Below are 23,348 nucleotides of genomic sequence, written 5' to 3'. Positions count from 1 at the left end.
AGAAAACTATGAAAAAAGTACAGCTTATGAAAATAGGTTGAATAATTGCCGAATTAAGTAATTGATTTACACATATCTACTCCAAATAACCGTTAAATTAGTGCATATTTAAAAACCTGTCATTTATTTGAATGCTTCGTTTGCCCTTTAAAGTTTGCAGATGTCACAATCAGAATTCTTAACAATCCCAGAAGAAATTATGTAAATATCTGAAATGAATACATTCCCAGAACGTGACCGGCTACCTTGCATGATAAAGATGAACCCTCACCGTCAACTGGATCCTTTATCCAGTACAGACTAGCTTACAACCAGACACGAGTCAGTGGGAAACCCAAAATGATCTTACCTCATACTCAGACTCAGTGTCTGGAGTCTTGGGGGATGTCTTGTCTTCTCCTTCGATGGCGACAGGCTCTGGGGTCGTGGCCACAGTGGGGGAAGCTGGGTCAGTAGGCTGTTGCTGCTGTTGCTGCTGCTGAGGTGGCTGCTGATGTTGCAGTTGTTGCTGTTGCTGTGGCAGCACCAGCGGTGATTGCTGTTGATACTGAGGCTGTGACTGAGACTTAGTGTGTGGCTGCGGCTGCAGCTGCTGCTGCGGCTGCTGCTGCTGCTTTGAAGGCTGTGGGTGTTTGATTATTGAGACCTCTTCATTCCGGGTCTCTGTTTCATTATCCTCGTGATCCTTCATCGCGTTCATTGCTGACATTTGTTTGGCCTTTTTCTCTGCCTGAAACAAAGCCAAGTGATAACAGAGATGAGGACATGATGCGTGCAGTCACTGAGTTTAAGTAAGTTTAAGCTAGATATCAAGATATCAGGAATTTACACTATTAGAGGATTTAAAAAAATATAATTTACAAAAAATATGTATAAATGTGACCAAATCAGACATAGCTGAAGAATAACTGTGAAAAAAGAAGAAAAAGAAGCCACTTGTGATGAAGCTAACCAGTAAGAGCACAAAGCTGCACTTTCTGGATTGGCCATTTGAGGCTGGCTCCAACAGCAACTCAATAACCATACCCTCCCATGTTAAAACATGGTTTTGGTATTTATAGAAAAATTACTGCCCTCACACCAGCTGTGCAGGATCTGATTTGTTAACACCTCCGTTTTAAATATTATTAAGCCTTAAAATTACAGGTGGACGGAGCTGTAACAGCTAGCTATGTTCCAGACTTCATCTGCATCTCTCATTTTGTGTCTTTTCATGCAACTGTGTAGGGGTGGGCGGTATAAACGGTATATGGTAGAAACGATATAAATTTGGCCAGCAGTAGATTTTTACTATACCGCTCTACCGCAATAGCACATGTTGATGGTGTCATTATCAAGCTGCGCCTGGTTGCAGCGGCTGCAAACAACATCATCTAACATTGGGTAGGATGTTTTTTCGGGTAGGATGGATTCCCAGAACACCGGGCGACAGTAATAGCAAAGAGACAAAGCACTTCTGGAATATGAGGAAAGTCAAAAACTGCGCTTCCTCCACTTCCCTACCATTGATTCATTAATGCCGAATTCCCTCGCAGCTGCTCTATTCCCATGTTGTTGCTGTATATTAATGACTAACCTCGAATTGTGGATGGATTATCTTAGTTGTTCTCCTGACTGAAGTTTGGTCCGTTTATAGCATCCTGCTATGCAATTGCATTTGTCCCTAACCAGCAGAACCCTCACGTTAACTTTTATCGAGTGGAAAAAAGTTAACGTTCATCCTTCAGCTTCACTGTGCTAATGTTATGCTAACATAGCTGTTTTGCTAGCAATCACGTAGGACATTATTATATACCAGCTAGTCCAACTTCAGTAACCCTACAAACGTCACTGCTTAGTTTTCTGTCCTCATTTATGTTGGAAGTGATAGCAGAGCTGTACGTTTGAATTTCTTGAGATATCTCTCAGTCAGAACATGGCATGTCATGTTTAGGTGGAAACCAGCGAGCTAACTTCCTGCTAACTTCTAACTCCGTTGAATTTAATAAATTCTGTTTTCATGGATGCCTGGATGTTAAACTTAATTGTTACAACTGGTAAAGCAGCAACGCTGATCATTTTATTAAAGATGAAATAATTTAGACAGTTTTTAACTGTCAGTAATGCCGCAGTGTTCCTTTGACTTTGGGACCTGAAAAGGATGGAGTTTTGGACCCAGATTACCAGGCTCCTGACTACGGTAGCCGTAATGCTCCGAGGCGGTGTGGCTTCATAGCTTACCAAAGTCGTACTAAAGCATTTTTGACAGATTTTTGAGCGCCGTGTACCACATAAAATCTGTTTGAGGTCAGTAAGCACAACCAGAATTCATACATAAGGCACACTGTCGATTTTTGAGAAAATTAAAGGATTTTAAGTGTGCCTTATACTTTGTAAAATACGTTATACAGAAGAAAAGAATATATCGCAATATATATCGTTACCGCACATGCTTCAAATTATACCATGATATGGATTTTAGGCCATATCTCCCAGCCCTACAACTGTGTGACAAATACTGACTTGCTGTGCAAATAATTGTACCTTTTCAAAAATTCTGAGCACCAGTTTTGGTGAGTGATACTTTGCTTATATGTTACTTGGCGCTAATTAGCAGCTGTCTTTTTCAACATGGTAGCACTAGCTAATAACTTAACTAATACCCCACCAACTTGTCAAGATATGTAATGAAGCACAGGAAACCCAGGTACTTGCAAAAAAAAAAAAAAAAATCAGCCAAGCAATGATGAAACATCAAGATTTCAAATATTTGCTGTCTTAACTTCATTTACTACAATATTTCTCAAAACGCTGTGAAAAATCTAGCTTATTTGAACCAAATCCTCATATAACATACCTCTTGGCTATCAGAGCAGAAACCCCCACGCTTTGCAGCTAAACATGGGTGTGCGACCCTTTAGCCTGATAACACTGTGTGGTTTGTGTTTGATGGACAACCTACTGAAGTGTTAAACTGAAGCTTAATCATTTACCAACGTCCTTTATGTGAGTATTTATCAATTTGCAACATTCTTAAACCACAAAAATAGGCACAGTTTGACATTTTCAAGTTAAAAAATTAATTGAAAATAAACAAAGGTAGATAAATGATGTGTAACCTGTGCCTCACTTCTAGGCTGAGCTACTGTAATTCGTTATAATCAGGTTGCTTTAAAAACTCCTTGAAGAGCCTTCAGTTGATCCTGAACGCTGCAAGGGATGGATCAGGTGACACTGAACCCTTCTTTAGTAATGCTGCAACAGGCTTAGGCTGCTAGGGGGGGCTTCCTGTTGCTCATTCAGTCTGTTTTCAGTACCTCTGTTAATACATCACTAAATCACATTTAATCTTTATTAATTATTAAATATCTCTCCCATCATGAATCTTTTGTCCTGTCTTCCTCCTGTCATGCCCAACCGGTCACAGCAGATGGCTGCCCCTTCCTGATCCTGCTTGTGGTAAAGGTTTCCTCATGTTAGAAGAGTGTATTTCCTTCCTACTGTCACAAAGTGCTTGCTTATAGGGGGTGGTGTGATGTTTCTTTTTGTTTTTTGTTGTTGTTGTTTTTTTTTGGGGGGGGGGGTCTTACTAACCTCAAGGAAATATAAACGCAATATATCAAAGAAGTAAAAAAAAAAAAAAAAAAAAAAAAAAAAATGTAAAACTGCCAAAATGTCTGTGAAGGTTCTCAGTCATCCAGGTCATCGTAGTCAAAGGAGCTTGCAAAGAAAAGCGTCTGGACTTCTTTAAGTTGCTTGAAGACGTTTCACCTCTCATCCGAGAAGCAGTAAAACTGCCAACAACTTCTATGGACACAGTTTTTTACTCACAAGGGTAACAATTTGTTACGCAGCCCAGTCTTCCATAAATCTGGTCATGCATGAAATGCTTCCCTCAGATATAGATATAGCTGTACAGAGGCTGACGGATTTGAAGCTATTTAGCTATAGAACATAAGAGGCACGCCTCATTTCTGCTGTGTAAATACAGAATGGTAGCCTTTGCAAACGCGTCTTTATCTCTGCGTGTGAGACCTATTCATCAGCAGCACTGAATACAATAACTCTATAGTGTACAGACCTGCAGTGTATCGTTCACTTGGTTTGTGGTACCTGACACTGAACCGCTAGGTCGATCAGTGAGGACGAGACACAGCCGGGACTTAAGCCTCTCACAGCAAATCCCCAACAGCTGCACTCATTCTGATGTCTCTCTCTCTCTCTCTCTCTCTCTCTCTCTCTCTCTCTCTCAAACACACACCCAGTAGGGCTGTACTGCGAACACGTGCTAACTTTCTTCTTCCTTTCTTTCTTTTCCTTTGTCACACACAGAATATATGCAGTACCATATGTAAACACGTGCTGGTCATACTATAGGCTCCACGTGAGAGCAGTGCTGCACAGCTGTGCTTACTTTTGCTCAAGTGTTTCTCAGGTTCTCATATCTCACTCAGAGGCTCTGTGGGAAGAGGAGGAAAAAAAGTCAAACAGCAGAGAGGCTGAGAGAGAGTATAGCACAACGCTCCGTCCTCTCCCCCAGTGTGACTAGTAAACAATAGTGCCTTTAAGGGGAAGTAGTGCCGAGCATGGGGAGGGGTGTCGGCGCAGAAGAGTAGAAACATGTGCTCTTCAATCAAGAGGCTCTGCTGTGGTTTATAAATATCTGTACTGTAGTGCGGGATGGATGGTTCAAAGCCCTCGGCCATATGTGTTAGGCCTCTTGGCTCCAGTACAAGAACACTGAAGTTAGTGTTCGAGAGCCCTGCGTGAATGTGCGGTTCCAGTTGGTAAACTACAAAAACTACCAAATGCCAGTTAAGCTGACATAGTTTGTGGTGGAATAATCCGTGTTGTTATGGGCAAGTGAGGAGGGCAGTCACTGGTGTAGCTGTGACGAAATGAGCTGACTTAAGACTAACTGGAAGGTTAGTTAGTCTTGGTTTAATGAATTAAACTGGCACAGTGAGTTTCTTCATATTTGTTGACTGGTAATTGCAGGTATACAGAGTTATCTGTAAAAGCCAATGAAGCACCTTTTTCCTGCATTCGTTTTTGTGTTTTTAGGACTCGGCTGTCTCCATGACTCCTTCTCCTCGGAGCCAATGAGAAAGTGACGCTGAAAATGCCAGTGGGGGGAGGAGAGAAAGTACAGTGGCTATAAGAACCAGATATTTGTCTTGCCCCCTTTTGGGGGCCTCACAGTGTGTGTGCAGCTCCACCAGCAAGACAGGCCCTCAGAGTCTAAAGGGGAAAATACGAAAGGAGGTAGCAGAGACACAATGCGGTCTTTATCACTTACACACGCCTGCCCGTCACTGACAGCTTAGAAATACCAGATACCAGAAATACCATATATCCGCTGTCACGCCGTGCTGAACAACAATACCAAAAATGACAGCAGACATACTGTAGTTGTAAAAACACTGCAAAATAAATGTGCTGAAAACAACTACACAATCCCCCTTCCCCCACCCTCCAAAAAACTATGTTAAATGTTCTAAAGTATCATGCAAGACTAAGCTTCCAGTGATCGTGGACTTTGTTATGAGCAGAGAGAAAACAGAAGCTCTGCAGGCCCCTGGCAGACTGTGGAGACATGTTGGGCGCACAATAAGGGATAATCAGACTTAGAGGCTGTGCTGCATGATACCCTGAGGGCTCAAGGGGTGACAGAGTGCACTGCAATGGAGGAAGAAAAAAAAGAGAAGTGATATTGGTCTCTGGGGTGTGCAGATGATACTTTACTATCAAATCTGGCAGCACTTGTTAACAAAAAGGTCACTTTTACTGCATAGCTGCAGTCAGCAACTGTCTATTATATGGTTATTAACTTTACAAGTTATAGACGTCTCAGTATTTACGGGTCAAAGATTTAAAAGTGCAGTTGCTGAGATGAAACAACACTGTGCATGTTAAAAATAATATGATCCAGCTACAAAGAGAAAATCAAATCTGATTACAGAGAGAAGCGTGTTAAAACTTCAAGAAAAAATGCCATTTAGTCAAAACAATCAGGTATCCTAAACATTAGACGAAATACACTGTCACAAAAATTACACTGAGCCTTTGAAACAACACAAAAGAGTGTGACCTTTGAATGCAGTAGTCTGTCATGCGCAACAGGCAGGGGAGGCACAGCGGGGACTCATTTGTGTGACTGTGTGATGGATAATGCAGTGAGATGTCTTTTCAGTGCAAAGACCTAAGCTTATCTGCTGAGCAGAACTGCAGCAAAATAATAAAAACTAAAGCCACAACAGGTGTAGTTAACTCCAAATGGAGAATAATCTGATCCTAAGCTTTGAAAAAGCTTTTAGCGTGGAAATACTTTGCAAAAATGCACAAATGTCAGGTTCAGCGGCTACTGCTTTCATTAGGCTGTTTTTAGCACTGATCCCTACAACATGAGTGTCCTCGGAAGAGGGGGTGCGGGGGGTCACATCGCCCAGAAAATACGTTTTAAAAAAGGCCATCTGTTTCTCATTGTATTACATCCCTTTAAGAGATAATTAGGAATTTTACAGAGCTACCCATGAATACATAAATCAACTTCTCCATTAATCCACAACTAGAGTTGTTAACAAAAAAAGCCACTTAAAATATTTCTAAGGGATTGAGTTTTTACAGTAATCTATGTTAGGAGTCAAACAGAACAAAGTGCACAAAGATAGGAAGAAAAGGGCTTCACTTCACACTTTTTCTAGGTGCATGTTATGTAAGGTGAAGGATACCGGCACTGAGGAAATAAAAAACAAACATTTTTTTCAAAAGTTAAATATACTTCACCTCTAAAAACAATGCTATTCTAACATTTCTAGCTGCTGCTCTGAAGCAGGAAATAGTTTGAGCAAGTATTCAACCCAGGGGAAAAAGTTTTTTTCATGCCAATCAACTTTTTCCCAAACACGGCTAAAGCTCCCTGCTCCCTCTTCCTTTTTAAAGAGACGTTTCCCTTTAAGCCGTGCAGAGCAGATGGTCCACAACAATTCTCGTGGAAATACCTGAAGTCAGCATATTCCCCTCGCTGTAAGCAGGCTAATCAGACATGCACACTATCCCCCTGTGTTATCAAACAAACAATGCAGTGCACATACCCATACACGCCAGCGTGCAACCCTCATAATCCAGTGTGGGGCTGAAGTTTTTTTTCCACCCCCACTCTTGGCGTAGGAGAGATCGCTTAAAAAAAGAAAGCATGAACATTTCTTTGTCTGGGAATTCAGGGTCAGGTGATTGCCGACAGGAACGCTGGTTGGCTAGAGAGGACTTGCAAAGTTTTGGCAAGGAGCCAAGAGGCTCTCTTGCAAGCAGGGTTGGAAATTTGCTGCAAACCTCATCTTCACCCTCATATCCATAGCACAGAGTTCATTTCCATAGCTGGGGGAGGGGTCCTTGGAAGAATGGAGCAGGGAAAAGGAGAGGGAGAGACCGAGAAGTCCACTGTAACACAGGGCAAATGAAACAAACAGGGATCCTGGAGAAAGTGCAAGACAGCCTTTCAACAACATATGGCCCCTGTTGCAGCAGAATGCAACAGCAAAGATCTTTGTAGCAAGAGCAGAACCAAAATTACGGGATATGAATCATATCAAGAAAGGGCTTTTATGTCAAAACAAATCACCCTTTTATGCAAATGAGTTCAAAGCTTGCAAAAAGCCAGATAAGAAAAGGATGGGGAAGGGGGCGGGGGGAGCAGGTACATTTAAAATTTGCATCTTGCAAATCCCCATAAATCCCTGTCTTGTACAGCTACTTCTTCAAGAGTATCCACCTCTGTTTGGAAAATGTGAACTACCCACTTTGTATTTTATGACATTTCACTCGTAGGACTAATTTGGCAATATTTTCTCTCTGGAGACACTTTTACGGTCCCGAGGAGAGCAGAGGGAGAAGCGAGCAGCAGAAGAAATGGAAGACTCCCCATTATGTAACAGATGAAGGTAGGTGCCATCACATTACTATGAGGATTAAGTAAGCAATGTGGAGAATTTTACAATGATGAAGGATGATCTATCATCATTCACAGATGATAAATGTTCTAAAAAGAAAAATCAAGGATAAATATTTGCCAGAAGATAAAAGAGCAAGCTGTGTGATTGTTCTGAGTGTAGTTAATGGATATAAAATATTGTTTGAAGTGTGTTAACAGGTAGCACAGAGGTCTTCATAAAACCTGCGTAAAAATCCCCTCCTTTATTTGGAAGTGGCCACTGGTTCTGGCAAAAATAAGAAAAAAAGGAAGGCCAACTGTACCACAATGCAACATCATCCAACAGTAAAATTAGACAAGTGGAAATTCCTGGTTTGCAAATGCTGTTTGATTCAGCAAGAGTACTATCAGGGACCATAAAAACAGATCATATTTCTCCTATTTCAGCTTCTCTTTATTGGCTTCCTTCTAAATCCAGGAATGACTTTGAAATCCTTATTCTGACAAAGTCCTGAATCATTGGCCTCCAACATATTTTTTTGTATTAGAGCAGTTCACTCTCAGAGTGTAGACTAAAAGTAGAATGGGAGGCAGACCCTTCAGCTTTCAGGCACTTCACCTGTGGAACCTCCCAGTTTGCATTTGGTAAACAAGCATGCTCTCTAACTATCATATTTGATAAAGCTTAGAGTTAGCGGTGTACTCGGTGACCCTGGACCTTCCCTTAATCTCCTAGAGACTGAATGGCGACCGCCTGGTCAGAAAAAATATATATGTAATTAATCAAAAAGATGATGACATGCAAAAAAATTTCTTACAACTGCTTTGGTTGCTAGTATTTCGCTGCAGTCGCCCATACAGAAGAGGTCAGCTTGTCTAAAAGCACTCCAACTACATGCTAAACCATAGGGAGTCTGTGAAGAGTGGAATGCAAACAATAAAAAGGAAACCATTTATTTTCACAGTAAAAGTTGCATCTTTTGAAGTGTGTTGGTTTCAGCAAAAAGGGACAACTTTTACTTGAATAGCAAAAGTTCTACTTTTGCACTTTGCAAAAGTAGAACCTTTTCAAGTTTTGCAACCACATGTTTGCAAATCCATGCAACCACAGCCACAGAAATCTGCTGCTGAACAAACCAATTAGGTTTTTGATGCAGCACCTTCTTTGCATCCAATCTCACCCAGTAGCAGCCAGCAACCTCGAGGAACCACTCAGCAACCTGTCAGGGCATACACATTTTTCTCTACCGACTGGAGATTGGCAGGGGGTTGCCAACCTGTCTGGAAGACCTGTGCGACTGAGGCCTTAGTTATGCTGCTACCAACTGAAGCTGCTGGGGGACTTCCCATGATGCACTGAGTGCTTCTTTTCGACTCATGATGCATTTACATGCCACTATAAAATCTACTTTCGGCAGCCCCATTATTCAATAGGGATTGCTACAGCTGGTTGCTCAGTATGTTTGATTTGGCAATACTGTCAGGGGGGCTTTACTTTAAAATACAAAACACCTTGAGGCGATTGTTGTTATGATTTAGTGCTACATATAGCTATATATACAAATTAAATTTACTCTGCAACTGTTGGGTTGAAAGATGAAATGATTGCTACTGTGATTACGTTTCAAAGCAGTAAAGTCGGCTGGTGTTTGTCCAGCAGAGGAACTCTGACTTTGTCTATAATACGTTCTGCAGTACAAATAGCAAAGTACACAGCACAGCTGCAGATGGTGGGCAGAGTCAAGCAGTGTCTTCACATCAAGTTGTTAACAACCTTACAAATACATTGCTAGAATTTTTTTTAAGTGCATCTATAATACACTACTTTTTTCTATTTGACTGAATACACAGGAAGAAAATGGGTTAATATGCTGATAATTACTTTTTTTACTCCTGAATCCTTTCCCATTAAATTATGAACCCGTGCCATATATAAGCATCTGCGAAAGCTTTGAAAATACTACTCTTACAAGATCATCCTCACACTGGACTTCTTCAATTTTTAAACACCATTTCTTAAATCTAAACTTAGTCTGATCTAGCCAATTAAAAGTACATTCGATATTAACAAAGACAGAGGGAAAATCTGTCCTTAGGAGACTGCATTGGCTGGCTCAGCTTCAACACACCAAAAGCAGTCAGAATGATGCAAATCGAAATGTAACACATTTTCATCCAGGAGGCATGAATCATATCAACACACCAAACGAATGCTATTTACACAGCTGTGTGTGATTTCTTCTCTGCAAATGCAAGACACAAGAACTAAGCCAGGAGACACAGGAGCCTACTGAGCCAGAAAGGCCTGGAAATCCACTGAAATAAATGGTACCTTCATGAGATATCAAATGACCCATCAAATACACTTGGCAGAGCATGAATGCACTACGAGCTCTGTCTTTTACCCTGGCGGCTTTAGTCAACGCCTGTCACTCATCCTGCCGTCTGTGGTGGCTGGGACAGAGCTGGGGTACTCACCTCCATCTTCCACTTGGCCAGCAACTCCTCTCTGGTCCTCTTGCTAATGTAATAAGGGTCACCAGCCTGGAAGGTTATTCTGGGCATGGGCCTCTGACGAAGGCTGATCTCCCAACCAACTCCCCCTCGCAGCCTGCCTCGACCTCCCTGTTTAAGGCGTTAAAAAAAAAAGTTAGCTATTTGTTTTTGATTCTTCTTCTGAGAGTTTCTGTCATAAGGAAGCATCCAGATTTGTAGTAAAATGACTGATCTGTCGCTACAACCTGCAAATTAACAATTTAGGTAACAACTGGGTAATAATAAACTTAAGATGGGGTTAACTACATTGCTAAAAATATGATGTCTCGCATGCTGGTGATTGGTCAGGCAGGAAGAAATGATGTCACCATGTCTAGCAGACTCAAGGCCAACAATACCGACTTATACAACAAGCTCCCAAGTGTATTTGATATTTCAAATTTATACACCATCAGGTACCATTTCTTTCATAAGTCCAAAGGCAAGAAAACGAATAGCCTCCACTTGTGTAATGGTGCTGATACAGTGTAGGCTTCTTTGCTCCATTTATGGGAAGGCATGTGGCAAAAGTTTAATGAGTAAGTTTAAAGGAATAGCTTCTCATTTTTGCCATGTTCAGTTCAGAACCCAACCGGTTTGACTTCTGGTTTGACACGAGCAAGGTAATTCACCCACTTCAATAAATGAAGCTACACTTCTGCAACGTGGGACAGTCACCTTAGCTACATTAACCAAAGAATAAAGACACAACAGGACAGAAATCTTACCTCAGTCTTTACCGCATCACTCCCATCCTCCTCCTTGTGCTCCACATCTAGAGAGAAGACAGTGACACAATGGATGGCCTGAATCATTCATAAGAGAGAGGGAGCTGGCATCGGCTTTCGCTGTATCAATGTTGAGCTTCAGTGAGCTCTCGTCCATCACTGAGCCATATTATACATATATTAATCTGACCCCCATAAATGACGTGTTTGATCAAATTAAAGTCAAGTTAATAAACTGCTGAAAGATACCATAGCCACTCCGAACATTCGGAGGGCCTGCCCAAATTATGATGAAGATGGAGGGTGGCCAGGATTACTTGCAAATGTTGTGTTTCTGACCTGATATCCCCCCTTCATGAGAAACACAGCTGGCTGCCATTAACATGGCCCCTCCCTAACTACTGAGAGTGAGTTTTGAAGGCAACAGTACACTGCTTCACGTCTGTGACTCTGGGGCTGTATATAATCTCCCCGCCAATCTCCAAAGCCTGAAATGGATCGACACAGGATTCTCATTTCCCTGCAGTTGTCTTGTGTAGATGGAGATGTATGTAGTGAGGAGACACAATAGCCAGTGCTTGTCAACATTATTTTGGAAGGAAAAAAACAGCCTCCTATTTTGTGTATTAAAGCTGAGGAGTGAATAATTTACTTTGTACCTTAGCTGAGTACAATTTTGTCAAAGCTAAGTTTGGGCATTCAAAGATCACAGACTTCACAGCTAACAGGAGGGTTTCACCTCACAGTTCATTCAGTAGGAGTTTTTATTTTTATTTTATTTTTTTCTTAGTTTTAAAAGATTTATTTTCACATTTGGAACTGTTTTAATAAACCCCACTGAATCAATTTAATGGAAAAATAAAAAAGAATAAAAAGAAAACCTGACAGCTGAGGCCAGCTGGCTACAGTCCAAATGACATCTTAAATTATCCAAAAGATAACTGCAGTGTCATATCTTTGTCCACACATATAAACACACACACCTACACGCACACACGCACACTTACACAGTTACCTGCACACACCTGTTTAATAGACTTCTGTTTGATACGCCTTTCCAAGCCTATCTTTAGTTTTCCATTTTAAATATATTGTTTGGTTTTTTTTTTTATTCCTTTCCACACTACACTCTTCATGATGGAGTCAGGATAACAGCTGGGGGGGACACTTCATACAAATACGCTGCTGCTGCCACAACTCAACTATTTTTCCTTCTTGGTTGTCCCAGTCAATTGGTTTAGCCCATTTTAAAATCCACTGATACCATTTAGACACATCACTTCATGATGCATTCCTGCTGGCTGGTTGGAAGACATTAAAGAGGTTGAAGCTCCAGTGCTTACTTGACCAATACGTAATGAAGTACCACAGGTTTTCCTGGATTGTCAACCTGTCTAAAACTACTGCTTATCTCCACAGACCTTGGAAGTAGGTGAAGCTGTGCTAGAAATGTCCTAAATATTAGACACTGTGAGAATTTTTTTGTCCCAGATAATCTTCGGTTGCAAGACTGAAGACTGAAGATTACATTGAATGCCTCTCGCTGTACAACACAAGCACCGTTTTGGGATTTCCATTATCTTGGACACCCCAAAATTGCAAACTGGCTTTAACACTGCCAACACTATAGAGAAGAAATCCCTCATGCATCCATGGCGATGAGAAAAATGAGTATTGATAGTTTTGATATAATATTTCTGAGGGACTTCCTACAGATTATTAGTACGGTTTACTAGACTACATTCATGCAGCAGTTAAAAATGTCTGATTGCCACTGTACAACTTTTAGAATATGATATCACACGTTAAATTATACAACAGCACAAAAGTAGTTCAAATGTAAGTAGTAGGTCAAACTAGAGCAGGGCGATATGACCAAAAATATTTATCACGATATGCATTTGAAAATTTGTGATAACGATATAACTGACGATATAATTGACACTAGACAAAATACTTTACAACTCCACAACTTTATTAGTACAAAAAAAATCCCATCAATGTATTTTTACTTAAACAAGCAGCTGTTTTTATGAGCATTAAAGTTATATAAAAATTTAACAGTGCAAATGCAAATTCCTTGCTGACAGTTTAACCAAAAGGCATTTCTAGTGGAAATTAGCCTCAGCATAACCATGTATAATATCCATAAAACTTAAAAAGAGGTTATACACACACAATACGATAATATTATGTTGAAGCACAGTACGTATCACTCTGCGAGGCTCCTGCCTACGATAGCCGTAATGCTCCGACAATCCATCCAGCGGTGCGGGTTCGTAGGTTAGCAAAGTCGTACTAAAATATTTGACAGATTTTCAAGCGCCGTGTACGACATAAAATCATTTCGAGGTCAGTAAACACAACCAGAATTCATAAATAAGGCACACGGGATTATAAGGGGCACTGTTGATTTTCAGAAAAATCAAAGGATTGATTTTAAGTGTGCCGTATTTTCCAAAGAACACGGTAATAACGTCGTCCCGCTAGCATGCTCTACCAAAAATAGTGCTTTGTTGTGTGTCTGACAGACGAAAGCTAAACCAGTTCCACACCACTGAAGTTGCAGCATTTTTACAAACCAATTCTGGTTCATCCGTTTCATTCAACGACCCGCTTTCGCCCTTCTCATTCTCCACCATGCTTTTTCCGCCATGTGCGTATGAAAAGAAAGGCACTACGCATGTGCGTTTTACCCATATTCTATCGCGATATTTCATTTTCTTATCGTTGCCCAACATTATACCGGTATTACCGTGAACGGTATGATATGGCCCAGCCTTAGGTCAAACTATAACCAGCTACAGTAATAATATAGTAATAAGAATCTTTGTAAACAAGCAAGCGTTCAAGAATTTTGAGCAATATTTAGATTTTAAGTGGATGAGTCAATCTAACAACTATAGTCCTTCATTTATAAGCAAAAAGACAACTAATCATGGATATGTGTGGGTTTAAGTGGGCAGAAACTCAGTGTAAGAAGCTAAATTTTTTCAGGGTGCTATTCTTGCCAAGAAATGAGGAGATATTCATATAAGAAAAGCTCTAACCGCTGTATTATGGCATTTTGATCCAAAAATGCAAACCTCCCAACATTACTACTGGAAAATTCTACTCTTCTTTTTAAAAATCTGTAAAAACATTCACGCAATTACATGAAATCATCATGCTTTACCCACCGCTGATATATTATTACTGCTCAAGACGCTAAAGAGTACCAGCAAGTCCAGTGTTTTGCACAGGAAAGAGTGCCTAACTGTACAGAGGAAGTTGCGAAACCGTAAGTGAGAGGTACAGCAGCGGGGTAAAGCTGTCAAAAATGGCACTGAAAATATTTGCTGAAACGTGCACTGAAACCGCAGTCTAATAAAAATGCTTCAAGCACAGTAAAAGCTCCAGTTGGGATTTCCCATTAACTTGGCCATGATTTAATGTCTGGGGGTGCACACCAACAACGGCATGTTATTCATTCTTAAAAGGCATTGTTTGCCTGTGTTCAGCGGAGCAGCGAGAGGTTAGCCTGCGAGCATGGATATCACCCAACTGAAACGCTAGCCTGGCAGCAGGGATTCATGATTTATGAAAAGTTTTTCTGCCACAGTGGCTGCAGAAACATTGATAAGCAAGCCAAAATCAGCTTCATCACAGAAGCTCAAACCAGAAGCTCGTGTATTACTTTCACTATGTTTAATCTGAATGAAGGCACGTGTTTCGAAAAGGGCCCTGGCTCAGTGATATTACACCGGGGCAGCATACACACAACATTGAGGCAGCTGTGGCCTGAATTAGCATGATGGCACAGCCAGAGTACACATAACTAGCTGCTGTTTTAAAGCCCAAACACTATCATAACACTCGAGTCCTAAGAGGTTAAGGACAACTTTTGATGCCGTGTTTTCTGCACAGGATTGTTAGTGAAGTGCCCTGCAAACCTGTCCAAACAATAGTCCGCTCTCTTAGCAGCCTCTTCAAGTTGGTTCCATGTGTGGCTGAACTTGCTGCACCACCACCACCACCCCCCCACACACACACCCTGACCCCACCCCTCTCTACTGGTCTCCTTGTCCTCATCGGGAATAAGTGACTATATAACAAATCGGTGAGGCATGCACACTGCCAAGGTCACTGGGTTTGCATGAGGAGCTGGCTAATGTTGCCCACAGAGAGTATACTTTGCCAGTTTGAGTGGGTTCCAGCTCTAGTATTGCTGGAGCTCAGTTCAACTCCTGCTGGAGCTAAAGTCCTTCCTGTACCCTCCAGATGGATAACAGAAACCCTGTTTAGCTGACTATTGATCGACCGCAGTGCCTCCCACCAAGGTCTCTCCACTCTAAAAAGGATATACCAACACATTTTAAATGTTTAGTTAAAACCTTAATAAGCCCCCTGCATGGATTGTTTTGGGATTTTTTTGCAGTCTGATATGCTGTTGAGTATAATGCAATAAGGTAAATGTTAACATCATACATGCGCATGCCAGAGTGTTTGCATAACGCCTTGCTGCTTTCACATTTCTGTAAAATGTCACCATCCTTTCTCCATGTTGATTAAAAAAAAATCTTAAAATCTCAAGCAAACTTTCTGCTGTATCATCCCACATAGCTGCTGGTGAACACCATGATGCAGCCATGTCGCTAACATCTGCTGCAGATTTTGAAGGACTTGCAGAGTGCTTGCAAACCTCTACTCTGAGTATCTGATTGTGAAGGTTGTTTGTTTGACTTTGTGGCTAACGGTGCTTTATCACACTACCTAGTTCCTCTGTCTGACAAACTGGTCTGACATGTCGACAACTGGTCTTATCTTGTGAGAGAAACTTTGCTGAGACCTTTCATTTCTGTTACACAGCTAAAGTGGAAAGGAATGCTTATAGGTTGTTTCCTGCAAACTCCCACAATTCACTCTAGATTATCACGGCACAGGGCTCATTAAAAGTGGTTATCGTGGAAAAGAGTGCTGACAACCCTTTCAAAATTTTAGAGATTAGGTCATTCTTTATGTGGTCTTAATGTTTGAAAAATAATTACAAACACATTTGTCACTGAAACACTGGGAATTTACAAAGCTGCTGTTAATTTTCTGAGTTAGCATGCTCCTATATTAGACTAAAGTTGTAAACAGTGCTTTAATGTTGCACTTTCCACTGGTTTCAAATCAGTGTCCTCAAAAAAGACACATTCTTTGAATAGAGGCACGAGTAACACTTTTTCTGACAGTAATATTAGCCTTTTGACAGACTGGTCAAGTGCTTTTCAATAGTTTTAACTTCATGCAGTCCCTAATAGTATACTCCCTAATAGTTTTCACTTCATACAGTCTACTTCTAAGGCTTCTCCTCACTGTAAAAATAAAAAAAGATGCGGTGCATTGATTAGCGCTGTCACCTCACAGCAAGAAGGCCCTGGGTGTGAATCCCAGCTGGGACCTTTCTGTGTCAAGTTTACACATTCAGGTTTAACCGGTAATACTAAATCAGCTGTGGATGTGAGTGTAAATGGTTGTCCGTCTCTGGGTCTCTTCCACAGTGTTTTTTATCCTGTCTTTTGTCCAGGTCACAGCAGACACCTGCCCCTCCCTGAGCCTGGTACCCCTGGAGTTGTTTTCCTGTTAAAAGGGAGTTTTTCCTTACCACTGTTGCCAAGTGCTTGCTCATAGGGGGTCATCTAATTGTTGGGGTTTGCTCTCTATTATTCTAAGGTCTTTACCTTGCAATATAAGGCGCCTTAAAGCAACTGTTGTGATTTGGCACTATATAAAAAACTCAGTGGAATTAAATTGTCTCACTGTGTTAGCCCTGTACCAAATTGGCAGCCCGTCCACGGTGTACCTTGGCTCTCACCCTATGACAGCTGGGATAGGCTAGTTCTCCCCACGACCCTGAATCAAATAAGTGGAAGAAAATGGTTGGCTCAAAACACTTTCATGATTTATCAGAGAATTACCATCATTAAGGTAGAAATGTGGAAATCAGATTTCCATGCCATCTGCGTCCCATGCTAATGGTGAGCGGCACTGGACTGAGCTTTAAGAAATCTGACCCTTTTTCACCTGCAGCCAATATGCATATTCCTGCCTTTTGCTTGGAAGTGAAGTAACAGATCCTAGAAGCACAGATCAGGTGTATGCAGAGTGCAGACTCAGTTTGTAAAGAGTTCTGGGCACAAAGCCATCCACCTGGCAGGACCCCCGACAGGGAGGTGGCCACAACAGAGACCTGCCAGCTCCCAACAGAGGCCCGTTGCCAGGAGAGAACTTGCTCCTCCCCTCGATTTATTTATTGCACTCATCAAGGTCATAGCCAGTGTGTCTGCCGACTGAGAGCGGAGCAGGAGAGGCACGTGGCTGAGGGAGAGATAGGACAAAAAATGGAGTGCATGTGTGCTGTGATGGGTGTGTTGGGGGGGCTAAGTGATATGGTTAATCTCCATCTTGGCCTAAAACCTACCTGTCAGCAGTATTTTCTCACAACAATGCCCCACTGATTTACATCGCTTTACATGGTTGTTTTATCTCCTGGTGCACTGCGACTGGTGCTGATTTAGTCCAACAGAACAAAAATCTGATCTATACAAAATAATTATATTTGCCATAATTATTTTGTCAAATTATTTCCTGAAAAATAAATATTTGAGGCATTCTTCAGTACGACATTTCCTTTTTGTCCTAATTTTCTTGCATCCCTCTATTATAAACGATTTAATCCCGCTAATTTTAACTGTTAATGTGGCCATATTTTCAAAATGAACATGAGTAGAGTAATAAATTACATGCACTAATCATTTTGTCTGTTACGTTGTACAAAGTCCAATAAATGCAGCGAACATTCGCATTCGAGAAGCTGGCAGCAGAAACTACTTGTGCATGGAGAAATTATTAGAAAAACTGAACAGACAGATTAATAAATAATTGCTTCTTTAATCTAAAACTGCACACTGGGAGCAGAGCCTGTTCTTGTCTTATTAAAAAGTTAAACATCTGGGCATTTTCCCTAAATTTTTAATTAAGTGTTGTCTTCAAGATTAGTTTGTGAATTCATACTGTCAGAGCTGCTGGTACATGTAGTCTGCGTTTTGATGTTTTAATGAACTGCTGGATGAGTCGAAACCTTTGGGGTAAATTAAATTTGTATTCTTTTATATCCTGCTAAAACGGCACATTGTAATTAACTTAGAGGATAGCATAATAAATGTAAAGTGATCCACTCTTCTTTTCACTACATTATCTGGTAATTATCCCTTTCTTTTTTCATTACATTTGTAATTTCATTTTTGTCATATGGAGCACGCTGAGCTTTTAAATGCCAACTGCTTCTGCATACTGAAAGCATTTGGTAGCCCAAACTGAGGCAAAATAAGCGACATATTGCATGCATAACAGTCTGCATACTGTGTCTCACATAAATGTTAACAGTGGAGATCATCATCACCAATTTGCTTTGCAGACTAGTCTGTGCAGCAGCATGAAGGCACCTCTTCGAGCCCAGTGTTACTAATCCTGGCAGCATCAGTCGACCTACTTGGTCTGACATCCATTTACGGTTCATTACTCAACATCTTGTACTTGTCACACGCCCAGGATTTTTTCTTCCTGGAGCCACACAAGACTGATCAAAAGATAATAAACCTCAACTAAAAACTAAAAAAAAAACCCCAAATGAAAATGGCCAAAATCTTACATTTAGTTGGGTGCTCCAGTTTCCGCCTCCCTCGTTTCTTGCGCGGCGTCATCAGGCAGTCATCATTGGCTTTCTCCAAGTCCTGTTCTTCCCGGCTGGACAGGAATCCGTTCTCTTGAGGATGACTCAGACTCTGCCCCTGAGAGCTGTCCTCTGCACGGCAGGAGGAAGGGTCTCTGGGAATCCCATTCTCGACTTCCCGCTTCTCCTGTTTTGGGAAGCAGGCATCGGGCATCCTGTCTCTGATCCCGCCCATGTCCCCATTGAAGACCTGTGCCATCGCCATAGTGTAGCTGTGGCCTACACTCGCACTGTCTTTAAGAGAGCCACAGCTCTCAACCTGCTGAAAGGAAAAGGGGAGGTTGAAATGTTAACATCCTGATGATCGATCATCCTTAAAGATTCTTACAGCTGTATGCTATAAATTGATGTTTTGAAGTGTACAACAGAGTTGTGCCTCAGCAGTCATGAAATATGACTGGATAGCTGGCTGTGAGATAAACACAACCTTTCTGAATTTACAACAAATCATCCAGTGGATCTGAACGACCCACAATAAAACAGTTGGCACTATCCGTGTCAGGATAAGCACTTTTCAGCAGTGGCTAAATGGCCTTTTTCAAAGAGAATGTGAATGAAAGCATTCATCTCTTTCATATTAGACAAGCCTAATTAAATTTCCTCAGCTCTATCTGGACAGAATCAAACATGTAGCTCAGCTCCGCACGTATTAATCTGTGAATTATGGCAAACTTATAAACTTCAAAGCTGTGCCAGTAAATGTGCTGTACAGCCATTAACTTGCAAGAAGGAAAGGGATTACATTACAGTTCATCAGGTACACTAGTGCACTTTTTGTAGTCATGTATTCATCATTACAGCAGCACGGAAATATGTTGAGAATGTTGGCTGTTTGACAATGGGAAGGCTTTTTCTCCGGCCAGTTTGGAACGCCCAGTCAAGTGTTTCATTCTATAAAGCGGAGTAAATTCAAATAGAGCTGACCTGAAGCTGAAAGTTTCAATGGCAGGAACTCAGTCATCAATCCTTAAATAAAACACCAACTATCTTAGAAGACCTAGAAAAGTCCTAAATGTTTGAAGCAATGTAATAGTGTCTTTGCTACTGCCTAAAAATAGCCCTAAAAACCGAGTTAGTGAGACAGTCCCACTATAGGGTCACTGAGGGGAGAAAGTGGAGTGTGTCTTGTGAGATTAGACTGTCAGCAGTTACGACAGTATCTGAAACTTTTATCTGCAGGTATTTACAGAAGTTTGAGGAAGGGGGAAAGCAATGCCTCAGGAGGCTTGTCTGTCATCGGACGACGTTGAGCAAAGATCCTCTCCAGGAAGGTAAGGATCAAATCCGTAATCTGATTCTTACAGTCGGAATAAGCAAACACAACTTAAATCAAGTTTTAATGTCTGTGTAAGGGATGCAATGCAAATTATGAGTGGCAGACATGCGAAAGAAAAAAAAAGCTTCAGTGGAAGTTGCTCTGAATCGTAAAACAAATCTACAGCAAGCCAAAGTCGGTTTCAAAGCATTCTTCAGAGGCCGCAGAACTCTAAACGACTTCATCACTGTAGTAACTGAGAACAAATTAACTGTAAACTGAACAATTGCACTCCTACAAAGAACAGCTCTCCAGTAAATCTCTTTGACACGATGAATGAAAACAACCCAGAGCTCAGACATTATTAATATTCTGACTCAGTTTACTACTAGAAAAAGAGGCTACAGTGTGTGTGTGTGGGGGGGGGGGGGGGTTACGCAAATATCACACACATGCAAAAAAAAGAAGTAAGCAAAGAGAAAACCCAAAAAACTCATATTCTCAGACACACATGCTAGCAACACACAGAACTCACAGTGAAAGAATTACGCAACAGATTTGTGACATAGTTAACAACATGCGGCCCCTGCTACAGGTCAAAAGTCAAAGTTGGTAAATCAGGCAGCTTAGACAGAGAGAGAGGTTGAAAAAATAAAGACTAATTACCTCAACCAACTTACTGCTACAACACTCACACACCCTCATAGAACTAGGTGCAGTAATAATATGATTATAAAGGTTTCTAAAAATACACATTGAAATTAAAATTAAATGCAGATGTACGCCTGAAAATATGAGCTAATAATTCATTACACTGCCTGATAACTTCTTACATTATTCAATTAACAGCAACTGGAAACTGTTATGCGAAAAGAGGTATTTTGCTGCCTTTCTACGTGTTATTATCATTGATTGAAGATCTTCTGTTTCTGGAAAGCTAGCCGAACAGGAAATATTAAGATGTTTATGGAAGTTTTTCTTTATTTTCAGGGTTGTTTTTTTTAATACCACTCCAGTGTTTGATCTGTTTAACAGAAAACTAATCATCACATTTAACAGGCAACAGGGCTTTTTTGCCGGCAAGTTTTTGTTTGGATTTTTTATATTTTTAGCCTGAAACTTCAGAAATTCATCAGTTCACGTGAAACTAGTGCAGTGCAGCAATAAAGAAGCTGGGTGCCCTAAAAAAAGAGCTTAGTCATGTTACTTTGTTCAGGCAGGTTTTCTAAAGGATTAGCTCAACATCTTTCCAAGCAAAACCTGTTTATTCATGTTCCTGCCAAGTGCTACGTTCTCATGTCTGTACAATAAGAATTAAGCTATAGCAAGTATTTTATCAAAAAGACTTTACACACCTTATACAAACTTATTCTATACATATGATATAGTCAGTATATAAATGGCTATCTGTGTACAGCTCCTAAGCTATGCTAACATCCTGATGGCTTTAGTTTCATACTCACTTTGTTACCTAGTATATTGATCTTGTCACTGAACACTTAAAAAGAACGCAAATATATGTAAAGAGCAGAATGAGTGAGTATGTACACAATAAGGACAAAAGTATAGACCTGAAGCAATGGGGCTAAGATTCAAAGATTAAGAGGTTTGACCCAATACTTTCACCCATATACAGTAGTGTGGATTGATAAAATACATACACTTTTGTAGAAAGGACATTTCTGAGAATTTCTCTCCACTGTCTTTGTCCATGTGGGTAAACGCAACATACGAAGAGGGCTAAAGGCTTGTTTACGCTATCCTTTCCAACAATTACCTTCTGTTTTCACTCAGCTTTTGACAGTTTGCATGGAAAACAACATTTTAAAACCAATGTTCCATGTCAGCCTCTTTTCAAAAAAGTCAAACAAAAAAATTAAAAGAGGCTTTCTGACAGCATTTGAAGTTGGCCAATCTGGCATTTGAGTGACTCTTTTATTCAGAGAATAACAACAACAACTGTGAAACATCTATGTGAGCAGAACGCCTGGTACACATGGTCAATCCCCCACAGCTGTGAAAACACTCAGTGAGGCGCCCCGATTCCGCGTACGGCTTTTCTTAATCAGTTATTGATACCACTCCTCAGCTTCTTTAAATACAGGGGCACAAACCCTCTGGCATATCCCGTCCAATCATACATTATCTGTAAATATTTGTCTAATCCTTTTTTCCCTTTTTGGTTTGTTTAATTGCACAGTGAGAGTTAATTAAGATGATTTTCAACAGAAGCTTATGCAAATGCTAACATCTCAGGGAAAGAAAAAATACCCAGAAACATGTTGGCCCTTAGAGTCATTATTAAATCAGAGCTTTTAACTACACAAGGCATCACAAATAGACTGCAAATGGTGTTAGTGTAGTGCATGCATGTATCTTGGAAACAAGGTTCAAGAATATGTCATGTTTATTCATGAGTACAAAGGAGTACACGTTGTGTCTTACAGGTTAACAGATTTCTGAAGGCTAAAATAATACTTGTTTTTCTACTGAAACTGCTTATAGGTGCCATGTGCAAGGACAAAACAAGAGCTTTCATTATAAACTGGTACATGCCTCAAATAATGTGGCGTACAGATAAATGATTACTTGACGATGAGGCAAAAACATGGCGAAGGGAAGAATAATATCAAATATTTTTAGATGGGCTTTCCTTACAGGCATTTCCGCCATTATAATCTTTCTGCTTGAATGGAATGATGAGATTCACTCAGTACATCGGGCTTATAAATACCAGTGAATGAAACCGAATATGGCCAGGTGGGATTCACAAGAACAATCATGTTGAAACTGGTCAGATGGTTAAACACATCGTTCTGACGATGCTGGAAAAGGGCTGAATTTTGAAACCAACAGTCTAACAAGCACTTCACGCGATGACTGGCCAGCTACAGTATGTGAAGGTGAAAAGGCAGCCATCTGTCCTTCTGCCTTCCAGGAGGGTTTCAGTTCAGTAGTTTCAGTTCTGAAACAGCAAACCTTCGGTTGTGGTTGGACAACTTGAACCCATTTTGAGTTCTAAATTTATTTCTTTGCAACTTTTTTTTTCTTTTGACATTTGACACTGAAGGCAGGAAACAACGCAAGTCAGCGAGGAGGCTGATATGTGACAAAGTGAAGTGGCTGTCTCGCTCAGAGATGAATTACAACAACAGCAACAGTGAA

General features: G+C 40.7%; 1 protein-coding gene across 4 annotated transcripts in view; it reads right to left on the bottom strand.

Moving 5' to 3' along the window:
* The window catches only part of LOC113011724 (DNA (cytosine-5)-methyltransferase 3A-like), a 50,380-nt gene that overhangs the window by 19,861 nt on the left and 7,171 nt on the right, over positions 1–23,348 (bottom strand). For 2 of the 4 annotated variants that reach the window (XM_026151412.2, XM_026151410.2), the window contains exons 4-7: positions 18,848–19,190; positions 11,173–11,219; positions 10,388–10,534; positions 350–730 (exon numbers count right to left, since the gene is read on the bottom strand). In XM_026151412.2, coding sequence (XP_026007197.2) covers positions 350–730; positions 10,388–10,534; positions 11,173–11,219; positions 18,848–19,190 — 918 coding nt within the window. The remainder of the gene's footprint in view (positions 1–349; positions 731–10,387; positions 10,535–11,172; positions 11,220–18,847; positions 19,191–23,348) is intronic. The other 2 variants (XM_080293845.1, XM_080293844.1) reach the window with 1 other exon arrangement.

This window comes from Astatotilapia calliptera, chromosome 19 (genome assembly GCF_964374335.1).
Source record: "Astatotilapia calliptera chromosome 19, fAstCal68.1, whole genome shotgun sequence".
NCBI classification, from domain to species: domain Eukaryota; kingdom Metazoa; phylum Chordata; class Actinopteri; order Cichliformes; family Cichlidae; genus Astatotilapia; species Astatotilapia calliptera.
This window is presented reverse-complemented; position numbering and strand designations above follow the sequence as displayed.